The 19,495-nt window shown below is 41.1% G+C and overlaps 2 protein-coding genes across 3 annotated transcripts; one reads left to right on the top strand and one right to left on the bottom strand.

The window, feature by feature from the left end:
- The first annotated feature begins 1,222 nt into the window (after positions 1–1,222).
- On the top strand, positions 1,223–12,257 carry LOC115364681 (histone-lysine N-methyltransferase SETD1B-A-like). Its single transcript, XM_030059218.1, has 17 exons — positions 1,223–1,243; positions 1,579–1,734; positions 1,842–1,940; positions 2,776–3,046; positions 3,168–3,280; positions 3,638–4,097; positions 4,927–5,399; positions 5,810–5,900; positions 6,012–6,205; positions 6,491–6,605; positions 6,700–7,092; positions 7,547–8,604; positions 9,146–9,319; positions 9,402–9,527; positions 9,780–9,899; positions 10,181–10,318; positions 11,648–12,257. Exons 1-17 carry the CDS (start codon positions 1,223–1,225, stop codon positions 11,819–11,821), a joined length of 4,176 nt encoding a protein of 1,391 aa, XP_029915078.1. The 3' UTR covers positions 11,822–12,257.
- Positions 12,258–12,376: 119 nt separating this feature from the next.
- Positions 12,377–17,727, bottom strand: LOC115365951 (4-hydroxyphenylpyruvate dioxygenase-like). Of its 2 annotated transcripts, XM_030061188.1 has the most exons (16): positions 17,703–17,727; positions 17,449–17,523; positions 17,051–17,143; positions 16,852–16,878; positions 16,596–16,658; positions 16,364–16,468; positions 16,068–16,110; positions 15,843–15,925; positions 15,595–15,684; positions 15,346–15,449; positions 15,150–15,227; positions 13,859–14,021; positions 13,570–13,641; positions 13,349–13,471; positions 12,779–12,895; positions 12,378–12,633 (listed from the first exon to the last, which is right to left on the bottom strand). In XM_030061188.1, exons 3-16 carry the CDS (start codon positions 17,051–17,053, stop codon positions 12,523–12,525), a joined length of 1,182 nt encoding a protein of 393 aa, XP_029917048.1. In that variant the 5' UTR covers positions 17,054–17,143; positions 17,449–17,523; positions 17,703–17,727; the 3' UTR covers positions 12,378–12,522. The 2 variants fall into 2 exon arrangements, with proteins under 2 accessions (XP_029917049.1, XP_029917048.1); XM_030061189.1 differs by lacking the exons at positions 17,449–17,523; positions 17,703–17,727 and having other exon boundaries at positions 12,377–12,633; positions 17,051–17,116.
- Positions 17,728–19,495: the final 1,768 nt, after the last annotated feature.

The raw sequence follows: 19,495 nt of genomic DNA on the forward strand, positions 1-19,495 counted from the left end.
AAATAAATCACTGCACGTTTCAAATATAATACAGTACAGCATAGAAAATATAACATAAAACTCCCCAAGCCTCTCAAGTTTAGCTGTTTCACTGTGTTTCACTTACAATAATACACACACTACACCAGTGCTCTGGATCTTGTGGCTCACCAGTCATTTGTAGCTTGCAACACGTTTTATAAATTCACCCAAAAAATGCGACACATGTCCTGGATTTTTTCCACTGCTGATCATACCAAACATGGCCAAAATATGATAAAAAGATGAGCTGTGTATAGCGACCTGGTAAGCAAGAGGGAGAGAGAGAGAGAGAGAGAGAGAGAGAGAGAGAGAGAGAGAGAGAGAGAGAGAGCAGCAGTGGTTGAGCAAGCTAGACAGTGAATGAAGAGAGAGAGAGAGCAGAAGGAGCAAAAATAAACGTTTTGAAAAGGATTTGGATCATTGCAACCATGACGTTCTTCATCCTACAGTCAGAACTGTGCACAAAAAAATAGATTCAAAGGCCCGGTGGCAGATTAGCCACAGACAGACAAACTGACAGACAGACAATACTAACGAAGATAATAACCAAGCAGCTATTGTAACACATGATGGACACATTCAGCAAACAGGCTAAAATAACATTTGATGTTGAAGGTTCGCCATTCCAAATTGCAAAGGATCGATTAAGGCCAAAGTCAGGACATGTAGACTCATCTGACCAAAAAAACAAACAAACAAACAAACAAACAAACAAACAAACAAAACAAACAAAAAAACATGGCATAAGCTCAGTGATAGATGGTTGATTCTGTATGGTTTGGTTCCCATGCCAAATAAAAATAAATAAATAAATGAAGAAATAAATAAATATGTGTAGACATAGGGCTACAGGTTTCAGTTGTTTGGTTTCACTGGTTTAAATTTGTGACTGGTCTGTAAATTAGTAAATTTCACAGAAAATTTCGCCATTCAGCTCCATAGCCATGGATTTCACATTAATTTGTGAAAGAATCAGGCACTCTTCAATTCTCTGTAACAAGGCCTAAAGGATACTTTAGTCATTTTCTGGTGACATTGCCTGTAATGTGGGTATATCTTGGGTATCCCACCATCAAAGGTATAATTAGGGTGATTAAAATCAACGTTAATAAAAATTCCCTTCAAAACCCTCCATTTTGTTTTCGTCAGTCTTACTGAGGGATCTATATGTTGTCGCAGTCACTTGGCGGAATGATCCATAATGAAACTTGGGCGACCTTCGGTACACAGGGAAAATCCTGGGCAAATCACGCCGTCAACAGGTGCAGGATGTAGGGCCATCAAAGGATGACATTTTGGTACAGGTAAGGGCGATGAGAAAACAACATATGTCTTTGTTAAAATATATATATCTTGTATGATTTACGTTTGACTTTACAGCTTTAAAAAAAACAAAAAAAAACCTAATCGTGGGTTTATGGGAAAGAGCCAGGTGATGCTCTCCATCACCTGTTGGGGCGTGTTAACCTGCAATGGAGGCTGGAGCAAGCTAGCGGCTATACCACCGTTTGTGTGTATGTGTCTCTGTGTGTTTGTGTGTGTTTGTTTGTTTACCAGGTTTTGGCGAATGTAATGGAAAGCGAACAACAAGAGCCTAGCGGGAGAGACGCAGCGCCTAGGCAGTGGAGAAGTTGCAAGTTGATAATTGACCCCTCGCTGACAAACGGACTCTACAAAGTGTACCGTTATGATGGGCAGCACTTCAACATCCCCGTGAGCATTTTTCAAATCTCCCTGTTCTCATACAAGCCCTCCGCTCTCATATGTTGTGTAGCACTTCCACAAGCACGGCTGTTTGTTTCGCTCCTCAGCAGGTGGAGGATTTAGGAGTGTTTCCTGTGGCCGCGGTCAGAGATCCCCGTGTCCGCCGCCTGTGGAGCAGATGTGACAGCACTGACCTCGTAGTCCCCAGGTTTAAGGTGTGGAGTTCAGCCACATAACAGCAAAAATACCGCTGTTACTACTGTGATATGAGAATATCAGCACTACTGCTACTACCACTAATAATAATAATGATGATAATAGTAAGGTCGCAGAGCAAGACCTATTATTATTATTATTATTATTATTATTATTATTATTGTTGTTGTTGTTGTTGTTAGTTATTGTTATTGCTATAACAAATATTAGGTATAGTTATTGTTAATGCTGGGCATGGCCATGTCTCTACACCACTAAAAATACTGCTTTTAGTACTATACTAATATGAGAATAATGATGATGATAACAACAATAATAGTAAGGTTGTAGAACAAGATGTATTAGTGTTTTTATCAGTGATTATTGTTAGTTATTGTTATTGCTATACAATTAACTATGAGCTATAGTTATTGTTAATATTGGGCATGGTCATGGTCCCTACAATGGTAAAAAAAAAATACTGCTTTTACTACTATATTGATATGAGAATAATGATAATAATATGAATAATAACAATAATAGTAATAACAATGATAGTTATAGTAAGGTTACAGGACAAGATGCATTAGTGTTATTATCATTTATTATTATTAGTGTCCACAGTTGTTATTAATATTAGCCATGGTCATTCTCTCTACAACAGCAACAATATTGCTGCTATATTGATAAGAGAATGACGTTAATAATAACAAGGTTGTAGAACAAGACATATTAGTGTTATTATAGATTTTTTATTATTGTTATAGTGTCTATAGTTATTTGTACTGTTTATTGCATAATTAATGTTACTGTTATTACTAGTACTATTATTTGTTGACCTATTTGTTATTCCAGATTGATGAATGTTATGTGGGCCCTATTCCTCCCAAAGAAGTGACATTTTGCAGGCTTAACGACAATGTCAGGGAGGGCTTCCTGACTGACATGTGCAAAAAATACGGACACGTCGAAGAAGTGGAAATCTTTTACAATCCCAAAACCAAGAAGCACTTGGGAATTGCCAAAGTGATTTTTGACACGGTCAGGGCTGCAAAAGACGCTGTTCAGCACCTCCATCGGATTTCAGTGATGGGGAACATTATTCATGTGGAGATTGATCCAAAAGGTAAGGCTGATTTCATAGTGTTTTTTTTAGTTTTGTAATGAAGTTATAATATTTTGGTCAAATCTCTAATAGTTATTGTCAGCCTTAAGTTTGAGCCACCATAACTTGTAACCCTCTTCAGGTGAAAACAGGATGCGTTATCTCCAGCTTCTTTTAAGTGGGCTCTATACCCCTTGGACATTGCCAGTGGGAAGCAGTGAGCAAACTCTTCAGAGCCTTATTGACAATTTGCCGGTAATTTGCTGTAATTTTTAATGTTTCTTAAGGCTGCTTGCTAGCTACACTTTGAGCGCTGAAGTAATTTTATTTCCATAATTTAATATTTATAGTCCAGCTGTTAATATGTATTTTAAGATTCCTGTATTTTCTTTCATCTGGTTGATTTGAATCCTTGTGCAACATCCCTTACAGGGTAGCACACTTATACATCGACGGGGGAACATTTCCAGCCCCACCAGCATCGCTACACCTCTCTCTCTGGACACAGCCTACTCCAGTATTTGGTGGGACACGCCTTGTAGCTTTGGACTTACACCGGGTTCTCAGGGAAGTCCCCATACTCCTCGGCTGTGTGGAACTCCCCTGTCCCAGGACTCCTGCTACGCCAGCCTTCAGGGGACTCCAGTCTTCCAGGGGGAGCCCACCACCAATAGTGTTCACAAACCATCAAGACAAGAGATCGTCTATCGCAAACCCACAAGATATCATGGGAGATCCCGTAAAAGCTCAGACCTCACCTACATTTTAAAGCATTTCAAACCACAGCCACCTCTCCTTCATGCCCAGATACAAAATCCAGGTAACCGCCAGCAGCCTTCCATGTGCAGTCAGGATTCACAAACCTCTGTTGACAGCAGTGCAGAGCCTTCCTTTCCCTTTTCCCCTCCTAATCAGGAGTCCAGGGAGGAGGTCACTACTATCTCTAAAGCTTTACCTTTGAACTGCAACTCACTCAGCATCTTAAGCATTAATGTCACCCCTGAGAGGCAGGCGGCAGCGTCCTGCCCACCTGCCTACAAAGGATGCACCACAGAGTCATCACTGCCTGCAAGTAATGCGTTTTCTGGAAGCCCCCATCCAGAGGTAGACAGCTTAGACTCCCGCATTGAAATGATGCTAAAAAAGAGCCAGAGCACTGACACCTCATTCATTGATGGCAGGGCTTCAGAGGCTGCTGTTCATCAGCAGGACAGCCCCACTTCACCTTGCTTAGCTGCCTTAGATTACTCACTTGACTGCACTCCAGCACTTGGTGGATCCCCCACAAACATCCAGCAGACTTCTCACAGTGCTGTAATGAATGTCAGTGCAACAACCCCTGACAATGAAGGGGATGAGCCTGTCCAAACTGTTGCCTCCTATTTGACAAACTCCCCATCTCCCATTTCCTCACATCTCACACGTATAAAAAGAAGGGCTAATGTAAACAAGTATCGCTCAAAGAAAGATGTAAAAAGGCTGCAGTCATCATGTCCTCAGGTAATGTAAATAGAGTCCTAACATATCTTACACACATACATAATACTGTTGTCAAATAGTGCATTTATAAAATCTGTATTTTCAGGTAATGGACACATATTTTATAGTTGTCATTGTGTGCTGATGTGCTTCATTCATGAATTAGACATAATTTCTTGTTTTTTACTCACAGGAACTTGTACTAAATGAGCACAAGGAGGGGTCTAATAAACAATCTAGACCTTTGATACAAACCAAAGAACTCTCCTCCCCTGCTCAGTCTTCTGCATTTTCCAGTCTCAATAACACCACTCAGCACCTTTCCTCCAAACCTCCCTGGGCCACCATTTCTATGCAATCCCACCCACCAGTCACCCCTTTTCCCATTTCTTCTGTTCCCCCCTCTATGCCACTTTTCCCAGTCTGCCTGCCAAGTGGTACCATTCCCTTTCCTCCTCCAGCATGGCTGCCACCTCCAGGCCATCACACCTGCATCCCTGTGCCTCCTCCCCCTATTCCACCCCCACCCACTTTGTTTGGGCCCCCACCACCTTTGATTGCTCCACCCTCTGTTGCACACCCTGTTCATCCCTACCCCTTACACATGGAGCGTTTTTACAAGGAGAATCCCCCAAGGCCTTGCAGTGCACCTTTATCATTCTGTGGACCGCCCTGGCCCAGTTTACCTTTTCCCATGTTCAACCCCTTGGTGCCACCTCCAGGGTACCTGTCCATTAAGGAGAGCTCTCATAAAATCACAGTGGAAAAGGTTTTGGAAGTCATCATGGAAGAACTGAAGTCCATCATTAAGAGAGACATGACACGTAGAATGGTTGAGAGCGTTGCTTTCAGGCTATTTGATGAATGGTGGGACTGTCAGGAGAAGAAAGCAAAGGTAAGGTCATGAAATTTATTTTTGGAAGCATTCCTGTAATTTACATTTTTTTTATTGAATATTATTAAGTTGAGTAAAGAAATTGTTCTGTGTTGTTCAACAATCTTTGATGATGATGAACATAGTCTAACAGCTTTGTCTGGTACTAAGTTCAGTATTATTGCTAATATGTTGTTTCATCTCTAAGATCGCAGTGGCTCCTTTGAAAATTGGGGTGGGATCAGTGGAAGAAGGGACCAGATCAACAAAAGACTTCAGTCACATCATTGGACAGGGCAAAAAAATCCAACTACCTTCCTTCAAGGTAACCCAAAAATCATTAATCGTTTAAAACACGTATAAAACACACCAGACCTTTGGAATGATACCACAGCTTACAACATATAAGGTTACCTATCTTGCTCATGCAGGTTAAAAGGAAAGGTCATTGTCTTGCTACACTGGAGGAGCCAAAAAATGTGCTGTCCTCTACCCATGAAAGTGATCAGCTAACAAATTCTGGTAAGTGTTTTTAATGTAGTTAAATTCCATTTATTTTACTTAAATTGATTGTCTACTTCAGGAGTGTACATTGCTTAAATGTGTTCCTCTCCTTCCATGTCACTTTTGAAGTGAAATTAGGGGATGATAGAGCAAGACTTCAGCCAGAGGGAGGTGGCTCTTCAGCTCTAAAACGCAGGCATGCAAGACCACTTGAGCTTGACAGTGATGATGAAGACGAAGAAGAGGACAATAAAAGTATTGATACTGAAACTATGTTAGACAAAGAGGAACCTGTGCTAGTTGATGACGCTCCTAAAGTCCAGGTAAATAAGGATTTGGCATGAAAAGTATGCTGATTGTAAACAAAATACCTAAAAAAATACAGACACCCAATTCAGATTTTCACCCTACTACTGTTTTTGAATTTGAAAGTTAACTTTCACTTTGCAAAATCTTAACATTGACTACAGTATCTAACTTGTGATGGGTTGTCATGAGTTACAAAGGGTAAAAAAGTCATGTTTACATGGTCAAAAAATTCCGGATTAAAGAATATGAAATATTTAAGACGGCATAGTGTAACTGGTTTGTCTTGTATTTTGAATAAGTGTAACAGAGGTGAGCTTGATGATGAGGAGGAAGAGGAGGCGGTGCAAAAGTACTCCAAGGGTAAAGACATCATCATCTCCAAAGCTACTGATGGAGTGCAACTCTCAGATAGTGGTATGTTAAAAGATCATGCAATTGTAACACTTTGTAACTGTTAACTAAGTAAATAAGAAATGTCTACTAAATTTTCTATTTTTTTCAACTGAAGAGATTCTTTCAGAGACGGGCTCCTCAGAGGAAAGTGATTACTCATCAGACTTTGAGTCCTCTGACTCTTACTCCACACAGAGCACTGGCAACTCATCTTACTCTGACCTCAGCTCTGAGGAGGATGAAGACATGGAGGACAGCTGCATAGAGATACCACCAGATGAGGAATCAATGGACTTAGAGCCCCCAGTCACCCCCTCAGCTCCTCTTACCCCCGGTGCTGAGCTGGAGCTGGGTCTGCATGACTGGTCAGAGGGGCTTCAAAGGAGGGAACCACAAGATGACCTGTACACATGTAAACATGACCCCAGTGATCTGGATGCTGTGATGGACTTTGTAACCAGCGACCGCCAGGATAGCCTCACGCCTCCATCACCTATAGGAATTCCAGGTTATATGCCCAGTTTGGTGTATCCCAGGATGTGCAAATAATTAATTTCATAGCATTTAGTGCATTATAATTTACCTGCTTTGAGTAGCAGATGGTTTGGGTTAACTGTATCAAGACAGTGTAGGTGGTTTCAGTGAAAGTGACAAAAAATATGCTAAACCTACTATTGTGGTTTCAACCCCAAAAGTAAATTCAGCACTGTTTTCTCAACTTTCTGGCACCAAAGGCAGAAAAACAAAGTATGAAAAATATTTCCAGATATTATTTGACCAAGGTCAGCTTCATACATATTAAGTGTGGGGGGTAATTGTTAGATTATCTTGGGCACAGATCGTAGCTCCAGTAACTTGATCATCATGAATTATATTTATAATAAAAAGATGTATTACTTGCAAGATTGAAGATGTTATTGAAGATGTGCCTAAAATATAACTTTCCTGTGATTGATCTTTAGTGGTGGAGCCTAACTTTGATGTGGAGGTAGAGAGCCCTGAATGGAGGATGGAGTCACTCGATAACATGGAAAGGCCCCTCACTCCTTCTGGCTACTTAATAGACAGTGACCCTGAGCTGCCGATAAGGCATAAAACAACGCCCTCTGCTGTGGAGGTGGAGGAACGTCCACACACTCCAGGTCAGGGCATAGTGGCTCATGTTGAGACTGGGGACTGCATGGATGAACTCCTTTCTTTCTCTCCAGCAAGCAGTGAGGCTGCCCTGTCTCCCTCCGAGCTGCAGGTCTCCTACACAGTCAACGAGGACATGCCCAAAACACCCGGTGCAGAGGAGAGAGGTAGATGGACTCCATACAGCTCTGGGAGAGCTCCAGCAACACCGGGCAGAGAGACAACTCTGTCAGAGGCAAGCACAGTGAGGAGTCCACCTCTCAGTAGCCCGCTCTCCTTTCAATCCCTTCAATCCAACAATCTTTATACTAGTACCCCACGAACTCCTGGAAGAACAACAGCCCACCAGAAGAGGGCACGAATGATGACCACCTCACAGGGAGGAAATGTTTTCTTCCCTCTGCTGTGTGATGAGTCTCTCACAGGCTCCCCCATCGTAGTGTCCTCTCCCTGCAGACTCTCTGAGTCCTCAGCAGACACTCCTGATGAGAAGGGTGTGTGGATGAGTGCAGGTGTGAGGACCAAGCCATTGCAGGGGTTGGAAAATATGCCGGGCCTCCTGCATGAGGAGAGCAGGAGAGAGACAGAGAGGTTCTTACTTTTGAGAGAACAAAGGAGGTGGCAGAAGATGAGGAGAAAGAGGAGGAAACTGCGACAACGGCAGCGACAGCGATCACTAAAAAGAGTCACTGCTTCACTTTCTTCTCTCAAAGGTCCTTACAGGTGCCGTTCACTATGTGAAGAGATGAGAATCCTCCACTCTGTTTGGAAGAAGGGCCTTGATGAAGAAGATGCAGGCCTGCTGCACATTACATATGAGAGGCTGAAACAGCAAGATAATGCTTTTGGTTGGCTCAGTGACACCATCTGGATACATCATCCTTATATCCTTTTAAACAGACAGGGGGAGAATTCAAATGAATTTGCTTAGTTTGCTAAGTCAGTAATAATGTATGAAGAGAGCATGACAGATGGCATAACACATATAGGTTGTTTATATTAGTTATTTTTAAATGAAGCTTTTAAAATAGGGCTGCAGTTAGAATTAGAATAAATCAATTCTGCCATGAAGAAATAAAAAAATATTGTTAACAGGAAAAGTTGTTAACAAATGAAGAGTTTAATTTCATAATGCCATATATATATTGTTTTTGCCTGACTCAGCTGTTATAAGTAAAGGATCAAAAGAGAGCTTTAGTTTATTGGTTTTTGCTTCATGGCAGCAGTCCTTTTATTACAGAAGGTCTTATTATAGTTTTCAAATTGGCATGAAACTCTAAATGTTTGCTAAAACAGTTCATGTTCTGGTCATGATTTTCTGAGCCTTGATAAAGTGAGGTAAAAAGTCAATAAAGCATAATCTGATAGATACACAGTACCAGACTGGGCTTGTCATGAATCAGACTCTGTTAAAGCTCCTTAAGCACTCCTCACTGACCAGAGTGTCAGCAGAGAAGAGCGAGGAACACAGCTTCTGTCAGCAGAAACACATGACTGGATGTGCCCGCAGCGAGGGCTTCTACAAAATCAGCAGGAAAGATAAACTGAAATATCTGAACACCACATGGCTGCCCACAGACACCTCAACTGCAAGCACTCAGGTACTGTGGGGCAAATTATGGTTATCTCTCTGCCCAGTTTCTCACATCCAGTGCACTGAGTCAGAGTTCTGTGTTTGAGCAGGGGATATGCATCCCAGCCCGGCCGCCGGCCCCTCTGCGCGCTGGGTCAGATTTCAGGTCTGAACAACGCCGCCTGCTGTCCTCATTCAGCTGTGATAGCGACCTGGTCAAATTCAACCAGCTCAAAGTAAGTTAGTAATTTGTGAAGATATTCACTGATAAAAGGCTAACATTTGGCTCTACAAAAAAACCTCACTGAGAAAGGTAAAACTAATTTGGAATTCCTAGAGCTTACTCTGATGTCAGTAGATGAACTGAAGTCAGATGTTATTGAGCGCTCATGTTTCATTTGGAAATGAACCTCTTCATGAGCCACAGGTCAAGAAATTGTTAATATCAATATGTGAGCTGTCCTGACTGAAATATCATTGTGCTTCAGTTCCGCAAAAAGAGGATCCGTTTCTGCCGCAGCCACATCCACGAGTGGGGCCTGTTCGCCATGGAGCCTATAGCAGCAGATGAGATGGTGATTGAGTATGTGGGTCAGACCATCAGACAGGTGAGACAAACATGCTGAATGCTGGGATGGCAGAATCATTTGTGCAGCAGGGAAAAAGACTGAGAAACACCACACTGTCAGGCACTTATCCTCAGATTGTCCCTGTGGATCACCTCGGTGGCCCAGCGGTCCCCAGCGGTGTGGTGGTTCTGGGTGGTTTCAAACTCTTGTGTTATTTTATGAATGTGAACAGTGCGGTGTTGATTAAAAAAACTAACCTGGATTAAGATTGGATTAATATGACTCCCATGAATAGGCTTATTTGTTCTCTTCCATCCCAGGTCATTGCCGACATGCGGGAGAAGCGTTATGAGGATGAAGGCATTGGAAGTAGCTATATGTTCCGGATTGCTCAGGATGCCATCATTGATGCCACTAAGTGTGGGAACTTAGCCAGGTTTATCAACCACAGCTGCAATGTGAGTAAGACCTGGTAGACAACACAGAACCTGCTCTAACCTGCTTATTCTGTTTACACATATATATCACACATTATCTGATTTGATAAACACCTGTGTTTTTTGGTATTATATGGTCATTTATAGGTGATTTTCAAAACTTTTTTTTTTCAAGACTTTTTCCCCCTCACTCAGGACATACTGAGGATACAAAAACACTTGAGTTTGCTTCTCGCAATAGTTTTTTTTCATAAAATGACTGGACTATTTTATTATGTTCAAAATTAGATGGTTCTCATAACTATTCATAAAATCTCTCTGTCTCTGAGTGGGGACCTGACAAGCCCTATCTGTTCTGCAAAAGACCTCAAATTTAACCACATAATTGTTGAGATAATTGCTCCTGAACTCATTTGTATACAGAGTGAATAACACAGGAGAGCTAATAAAGCCTTGTGATACACAAGTACTTACCATTAATACTACCTGCTGTGTGCAGCTAAACCAGGACATTATTTCTAACGCAGATGCCCTGTTGGGCCTGCAGGTGGCACAAGAGGGAACGTCATAGTCACCAAAACTGACAAGTACCATTATCTACCCAACATGAATGTTGTAGTCAGACTCTATGGAAATGGTATGTAGTTTTTGAGACATAAATGTGCAAGACAAAAAAAAAATTATTGGCATGTTGGTGGTGCTTGAGGGAAGCTCATGGGGTCGCTCAAATTGCTGAGTTTTGTCCTCTAGGCGCCATGAATTTTTTCACTTAAATTTATGGTGATCCACCACATAGATGTGGAGATATGCCCCTCTGGACTGAACTGCTGACAGACCAACCAACCGAGAGGGTAACCCTGCTCTCCAGTGGGTCATAGAGTGAAACCAGTTAGTCACAGGGTTGACAGTCAGCTCTGTTAGCTTCTTAATTCATCACTAAGGCTGTAGAGTGATAAAACAGAGAATCACCAAATACGTGTTGTATAAAATAAGGATGCTTCCAGTTGTTTAGAGATAAGGTGGGCCAAGGTGCTGATAGCATTGTCCATGTCTCGTTTGTGCTTGTATGCAAAGTGATGAGTCTACTGCAGGGCGGTCTTCCTCTTTCAGTGGAGACATGATGAACCTCTCAAAACAGTTCTTTATCACAGACGTCAATAGAGATGGTCTATAGTCATTTACTGTTTATTTGGAACAGGACCATCACCGACAGATAATTGCACATTTGTTTTTGTTGGAGATTAAAGTGATTCTAAAGATGTTCCAATTCAATCAATAGGATCCATCATTTTCATGAAAAATAACATTTTTGTTAGAGACCTCTCTACCTGGCTCTCTTTTGTGTTTCAGCCAAACTGCTATGCAAAGATCATCACTGTGGAATCTCAGAAGAAGATAGTGATCTACTCCCGGCAGCCAATCAGCATCAATGAGGAGATAACATACGACTACAAGTTTCCCCTTGAAGATGAGAAGATTCCTTGTCTGTGTGGAGCAGGCAGCTGCCGGGGCTCTCTGAACTGATCCCTGCTGTGGTGCATTATCTCCACGCCTTTACCATAAATTTGACAGCTACTTGATGTACTGTAACACAAAAACAGACATTTGAAATGTGGCTTGAAGAGCAATTTGTGTTCTGAGTGCAGCGCTCTGCACAAGTTAAACCTTTAACGAACCAGAGATGGGACCAAGCACCTGGAACTTTATTTTGGTAGTTACAGTAAATCTGTTGACCTTGACAAAGTTTAATGTCCAAATGAATACATACATATATAGTAAAATGTTTTCATTTATGAGAGCTTAAATGATGTTTTGCTTGCATCAAGCTTTTTATTATATCAGCTGTCTTGTTTTCTTGGGGGAAATGAAATTGTTTATTGTATTGATGCATTATGAAGATGCCCCCACTTGATGACTGAAATTTACCAAAGTTGCTCTTACATATACACACAAGAAATATGACAGTGCAGTACTTTCTAGAATAAATGCTAAATTGAAGAAAACTGGACACAAAACACAAAATGGAGTAAGAAGAACCAATACACCATAATCACGTTTAATTGTTTATTAACATGCCTCATATCAGGAAGAGTTTGCACTTAATATATTGTATATGTTGTAAACATGACCCTAGGTAGAGCCTCTTCAGAATAAAATCCTGTAGCTCGGAGTGACGGGAACAGAGGCATCCTGGAGAGAAAAGCAGATGTATCACTGAGCTGGATTCACATGTGCTTTGACTCTCCATTTGGTGTCATGATAGTCAGATTTCCCCTGGCGTCCTGGTCTGCTTCAATGGCTTCAAAAAGAGACTTGAAATTTCCTGCACCGAAACCCTGTGGACAAAAACATAAACCATGTATTAAAGCTTGCATTGATTTCCTAGCTAACTGCAACCTTTAATAAACAGCCTTTTGATAATAAGACATCAGTATAATATGAATTTTCTCATGAGAATGTGTTATTCTATGACTCCCTCACCTGATGATTATGTCTCTGAATAACTTCCAAGAACACAGTGGGGCGATCCTGAACTGGCTTGGTGAAAATCTGGAGTAAATAGCCATTGTCGTCATAGTCCACCAAGATCCTCAGCTCCTGGACACAAGTAGGACATGGTATTACAAGATTATATTGTAAGGACTTGCTTCATGAAGATAACTGCATGACTCCAGGTTTATTATCATGCTGTATACACATCATCGCACTTGTTGTCAAATTATTGTCAAATTGCATTGCATTATACTCAACGTGGTTACAGAGTGAACAGACTGAACCATAATGAAAACAGGAAACAAATAAGTTATTAAATAAAACTAAGGGCCCTATTTTCATGGCAGTAGTGGAAGCCAGGGCACCAAAAACCTGGCAACCACACCTCTCCTGGGTGTGGTCAACTTCTTGCAGTTTTAGTGACCAAGGCTGTTCTGGCAATGTGGCCAATCCTGGCATTATCAATGGGAGTTTAAAACATTTAAAACAACTGATAGTTTTTATTAAATGCTTGGGAAATATAATTTCCTCAGTCCTGGAAAAAAATATAATTCTGACCTGCAAAACATCCAGGTCCTCTGAGATTTTGACCTTTGAGTGTTTCAGTTTCTCTTTCAGCTGTTCGTAGTAAGTGTCTGGTACAAACATAAACTCCATCCCACGCTCCTTCAGGTTACGGATCTACAATAGAGAGAAAAATCAAGAATTGCTCTTGCTGCTGTATTCATGATATTCCCTTTATTGGACATAGGAGGAAACAGAGCATCCTGTGTACTTACTGCAGGGATGATATCCGATGTATTCATGGCAATATGCTGCACTCCCGGCCCTCCATAGTACTCGACATACTCCTATTGGTGAACACATTTGAGGACAGGACATCTTTCATGTACCCCTAACCAACTCAAGTCCTTTGTCAATATATTACACTTAGAGTTTCTAATCCATAAGCCAGTGGGTTAGTCAGTTTTGGACTGCAAGTACTTAACAGCCATCTCAGTCATTTTATCTCTTATTAAATGAGTGTGAACGCTGTTAAATTAGAGTTTAGAAAAAAAAGAAACATGCCTGGATTTGAGACATGCGCTTCCCAATGGCAGGCTCATTAATGGGCATCTTCACAGTCTCCTCATAGTTTGCCACCACAATGGAGCGCAGGGCACTGAACTCTGTCTGCAGCTGCTTGTCATCCACCGACCAGAAGCGATGAAAGAGAAGGTTTCTCTGATACCTGTTATATCATGAACCAGATATTAAGAACCACAAGGGAGTCAAGTCAAACATCATGCACTGGATTACACAGTTCTATATACCGTATTTCACCAATTAATAGCCTGGGCGTTTAATACGCAAAATCAACTTGGACCCCAGGCGTTTAAAAGAACCAGGCGCCTATTCGCTGCAGGCCTTTATTTATTTTTACACAGACCTGCACCAGGCCATTAATGTGATGACAGTTACTGTCCAACATATTTTTTAGTACAAAAGTACTGAAAAGCATAAAGTAAACATACTGTATCTGTACATACAAACAGTGCAAACTGCTCGCGCTGCGAGTTGTTCCCTCTGACATTTCCGTTTTCTGTCAAAATAAGAGTTAGTCGGTCAATTTAAGATTACGGTACACCCTTTTTTCTAACATTAGCTAGCTCTCTTATTTTGACAGAAAACGGAAGCGCCGCACAGTTATTGTGTGGCTAACTGTTTACTTTTGCAAAAATAAGGTGAATAGCCTAATTTTGGGTTTACCTCAATATAACGCAAATAATCGTCCCAGCGGTTATTCGGGTGGGCGTTTAATACGCAAAATGGGCGCAGAACCCCAGGCATTTAAAAGAACCAGGCGGCTATTTGTGGCCCAGCGATTAATTGGTGAAATACAGTAGCTTTGTAGAATTTACATAGGTTAAATTGAACTGAACAGGATTTCTGTTTTTGTGTGACTTTCACAAAACCCTTCCGCACGAAAAGCCCCAATCTGTGCAGCGCCTTTCTTCAGGGAATCATCCAATGACCTTGCTCATTTACAGATCTGCCTTGCCCCTCCTTTTTTGTCTATGGCATGTAAACAACATCCAGATGTGGACAGCCCTGGGGACCCATCCAAGGAAAATGCTAAGTCATGGTGGTACATGGCTCATGGAAATAACAGAGTTATGTAATACTCAGACACCCTTTGACCCCTCCCCCATCTGCACACTTTAGCCTCTGAAAATTACACCAGAATCCACAGGAATAAACAACAGTGTTGATCTATGTTGTTATTGCCCAAGCTACATTGCATGTCACTGAACTTTGAAGCCAATGCGTGAGGAAGATGTATGACTAGACCTTGTGGAAATACTTGTCAGTACTTTACCATTCCACCACAGGAACCATCTCATCGTCTGGTTGATTTCCTACAACATGATCGATGAAGTTTAGTTTTCCACTTGGCCTGCAAAGAAAAATGAATGCAAAATTATTCAAAGCATCACCATCATAGCATACAATGTTACTCAACTGCCTAGAATTGGCCTGATTGGTAACAGTAACACATTTTTCATCAGACTCACAGTTTGGCTAAGAGAGGGTCTCGGTACAAAGGAGGATGGAAGCCTGGAAGGAACAGTCCACTGTATGCTGTCCTCTCCACAAATGTATGTGTGGTGTCCCCATACTGCAGAGAAAATAATCATGTCTACTATCCTGACACTTTGCAATACATAAATACGCTGAAGCGAAACAGTTGCAATCCACCCAAAATTATGTTGGAAATTATGGTTGCACAGGAATGAATACTGAATATGAATGACCCCTCATACCGTTTGAAGCACAGCCAGCTTTACTCTACCATACTTGTCCTCCAAGGTGTAGGGCTCCTTTATAATAACTGCACCTCGCTCACGAGCTTTCTGTGAAATGGGAAAATAGTGCGTTGAAAACAGCGCAGTTTTAGTTAAAGCCCTCATCCAAAAGTATTTGTCGCTGGCAAGTAACAAAATCATCCAATATTGCAAGAATGACAAAAAGGTAGAAAATGCTGCCTCCACAATGAAGCCAGGATTATCACCTGCACTAAGAAGTCACAGTCCTTCACTGTGAATGCAATGTCTTTGACACCATCCCCATGCTTGACCAAATGTTCTCCCATTTCTGAGAACAGAAAATAAGCCACAAAGTTACAAAAACATTAAACAATGAGGTATACATTTATTACATTCAAGAATGAAGAATAAATTCCCTTTGTGTTTCTCAAAGTACATGCAACCTTGAGTGTCTTGTCATTGTGCCATACCTTTGTTTCCAGGATTGAGGGCAGAAGAGAACACATAAATGATCTGTAGAAGACAACAGCCAGAATGTTTACATGTTGTCACTTCCATCACCATCCATCATTAAAATGCATTTCATTAATTTATTAACTCATTTATTTCTTTATTTGCTTCCACATTATTCAAGAAAACCATAGATTTTGAACAAAAGTGCTCTTTGGTACATGCAACAGATATGAGCATCAACTTTCTTCCTGTCTTTCTTCCTTCATTTGGAATGAAGTTTACTTCGGGATTCGGAGCACAAGGGATCCTGTACCTTGCCTTGTTTGACAGCGTGGGACACCACATCTCGACTACCTGTCTCCAAACCCTGGTATGCTAGAGGCTCAAATCCAAGCTTATTACAATAGTATGATGCAGCCTGTTGAAGCAGAGAGCAGAGAAATTAAATAGAATAACACAAGATGTTAACTGGCTGATGGATAGTGCCGCCTCCAGTTAATCAAATATGTGGTTTGTGAGAACCAATAGCCATTTTTTTTTTTTACCTGTTTAGCATTTCCAACCCAGAATGTTATGTGGTCAAAGCAGAGGAACTGGCCCCGCTCATGCTTGAGGAAAAAAAAAAAAAAAAAAAAAAAAAAGCAGTTTAGTGGATGACAGATCATGTAATCACTGACAGATGATTTCTAAGAAAGCTTATAAACTAGCCCTATGCAGTGATTTTCCACTCCCTAATGATTCCAATATCTTAACAACCTCTGCCGGCTATTCAGTAGCAGAACACTTAATCAGTTTACCTACCTTTTCGCCTTTATCTGTGTATGTTGTCTAGAAAAACAAAAACAAAACAAGCAAAACAGCTCAGTATAATGCCATTATATAACAACATCAGTGTACAATGTTAAAGTAATGGAGGGTCCTTGTGGGTGAAGAGGATTGTTAAAAAAAGCCATTTACATGAACTTACAATAGAAATAATTTAAAGAAGGTATTTACTTACCATCTTGTTCCTGTTGACCTGACTTGACTGCTCTCTACAATGAAAACTTGAATTTAAATGATGAGGGAACGTTCACTTCATGCCCACCAGTGGCTGAGGAAAAAGGAGGAGGATGGAGAGGGAGGAACAGGAGGAATGAATAGGGGGAGGTTTGGGGGTAATGGGGGGGGGGGGGGGGGGGGGGGGGGGGGGGGGGGGGATGTTACACAATGATTACTTGTCAGAAAACAAAAAACAAAATGTATTCATGTAAATCAAATGAACATCATATTAATTTATGTAGAGGTCAATAAATGCTATGAACTCACCACTAACAACAAATAATTAAAACAAAAGTAAACTCATACTGGTTTCATTATAAGCGTTAATTTGTGCCCTTTTCCTTTACAAAACCTTACCTTGAGATAGTTTGCATGCTTCTTACAAACTTGACAGTAGTGGAGGTGGAGAATTTGAGAAACTCCAGTGCATCCCTGCAGTGAAAATAATTTCATTTTTTTTTAATGAAGGATAAGGGCAAGAATAAACTGAGCAAGCAAACAATCAAAAACCTTCCTGTAAATCCAGACTTTTGCCTGTAAAAACATGGATAACACGTTTTATTAATGAATGAAAAAAAAGAAAAAAGAAAAAGAGGTAAAAACTTCCACACATTTGGAATGGAGCTTTCTTCAAGGACATATGTTAGCATTTAGTCTGGAGAGGAGGCTCACGCATGCAAGATTCTCATTGGCCGACTGGTGGAGTGGAGTCAACAACTCACCTCTTCCCCTCACATGCACTTACTTTGGTAAACCGTAACTGTTAACAGCCAAGTTAAAGGCCAATAGCTTACTTTAGGAGACGCAACAAAAGAAGTAATCTTATAATAGGCCTACATTTCATGAATACACACACATCCCAGCACCCTAGCGCATCTTAACTATAAATAATTGCCCTAATATTATAAGGCTATTACATAGTGATACATAAAAGATAAATGTATGACATCGTGCTATAAGTGCTATATTGTCATGGTTGTTAGTTTCTTGTGTTTTTGGACTTTTTGGTTGAACTCGTTTCTGTTTCTGTGTTTTGGTGTAGTTTCCTTTGCCCGGCTGTGTCTCTCCTATCAGTGGTTTCACCTGTGTCTCGTTAGTCTTGTTTGCCCCTCCCAGTTCCACACCTGCCCTGAGTCTGTCATTTATCCCTGGTTGTCCTGATCCCTCGCAGTGTTTCCCTCAGCCTATCCTGTGTTCTCCTGTCTTTTGCTCCAGCTCATTCCCCAGGTGTGTCTGGTTATCTGATTAGTTCTTGTGTAATCAAGGGCCCGTTTACACATAAACAGGTATTTTTGAAAACAGAGACATTTCCCTTCGTTTGTGCCCTTCTTTTACACGCACAGCGAATTCACCTCTGAAAACGATTCTTTCTAAAAACTCTGGCCAGAGTGGAGATTTAGGAAAACTTCTGTTTTGCGTTTGCATTTAAACTGAGAAAAACAGAGAAAAACGAAATTCTTGTGAAAATGATGACGACACGGCCCCACTTTGCGCGTGACTATAGCTATGTTTACATGCGCAAAATTTCTCCAATCCGATCTAAACCTTGGTTGATCGGAAATTCCAAATCCACTGTTTACATGTACACTAAATAAAATGATCCGATCATGACGTGCGTATACATGCACCAAGTGTTTGATCACAATCAATCATTTGGGCATGCGCGGAGTCGTCTAATTTTCTGGAAATAGTAGTAGAAGAAGAAGCTGTACTTCCGCCTGTGTTGTAAACCAACGCCGCGTTGTCTGCACGTCCTCAGCTCGTTCACTCTTTGTGCCTCTCACATTTTATTTTCCTCCCCTCTGGCACAGTGTCTGTTTATGTAGTTTTTTTTTTTTTTTTTTTAATATGGACCTTTTGGACCGTTTGCTGCTTGTCGAAAAACGACTGGCTGCCGCAAAGGCGGAAACGCATCACGCTGACGTAACACACATGCGCAGTGGAGATAATTTTACCCCAACCGGGAAGACAGGATCCGAATGGATGTGTACATGGATGCCGTTCGGAATAATGATCGGCATAAACCACCTCTCTCTTTCGGAATGAAATTTCTTTTCGAATGGACCGTATCGGATCACAATCTTCCGATTGACGTGTTTACATGAAGCATTTTTAACCTGATTTGGCCTTTATTCCGATTATTTGTGTCCATGTAAACATAGCTTATGACGTTTTCAGCCATGCACAAACAGGTAAACAACAACAATGGTGGCTGCCAAAGTGTTTGTATGCAGGTGCGCGGTGCTACACTGGTGTTACACTGCAAAGTTACACCACTACCTACTGGCCTGGCATGCACACTACAGCATTTTCAGTTTTTGCGGATCCGTGTGTACGAGGATAGTTCTCACAGCGTTATTGTATAAACATAGAACTTTTTAAAAACACAAAGGAATGAGTTTTC

The sequence above is a fragment of the Myripristis murdjan genome, chromosome 9, assembly GCF_902150065.1.
Source record: "Myripristis murdjan chromosome 9, fMyrMur1.1, whole genome shotgun sequence".
Lineage (NCBI taxonomy): Eukaryota > Metazoa > Chordata > Actinopteri > Holocentriformes > Holocentridae > Myripristis > Myripristis murdjan.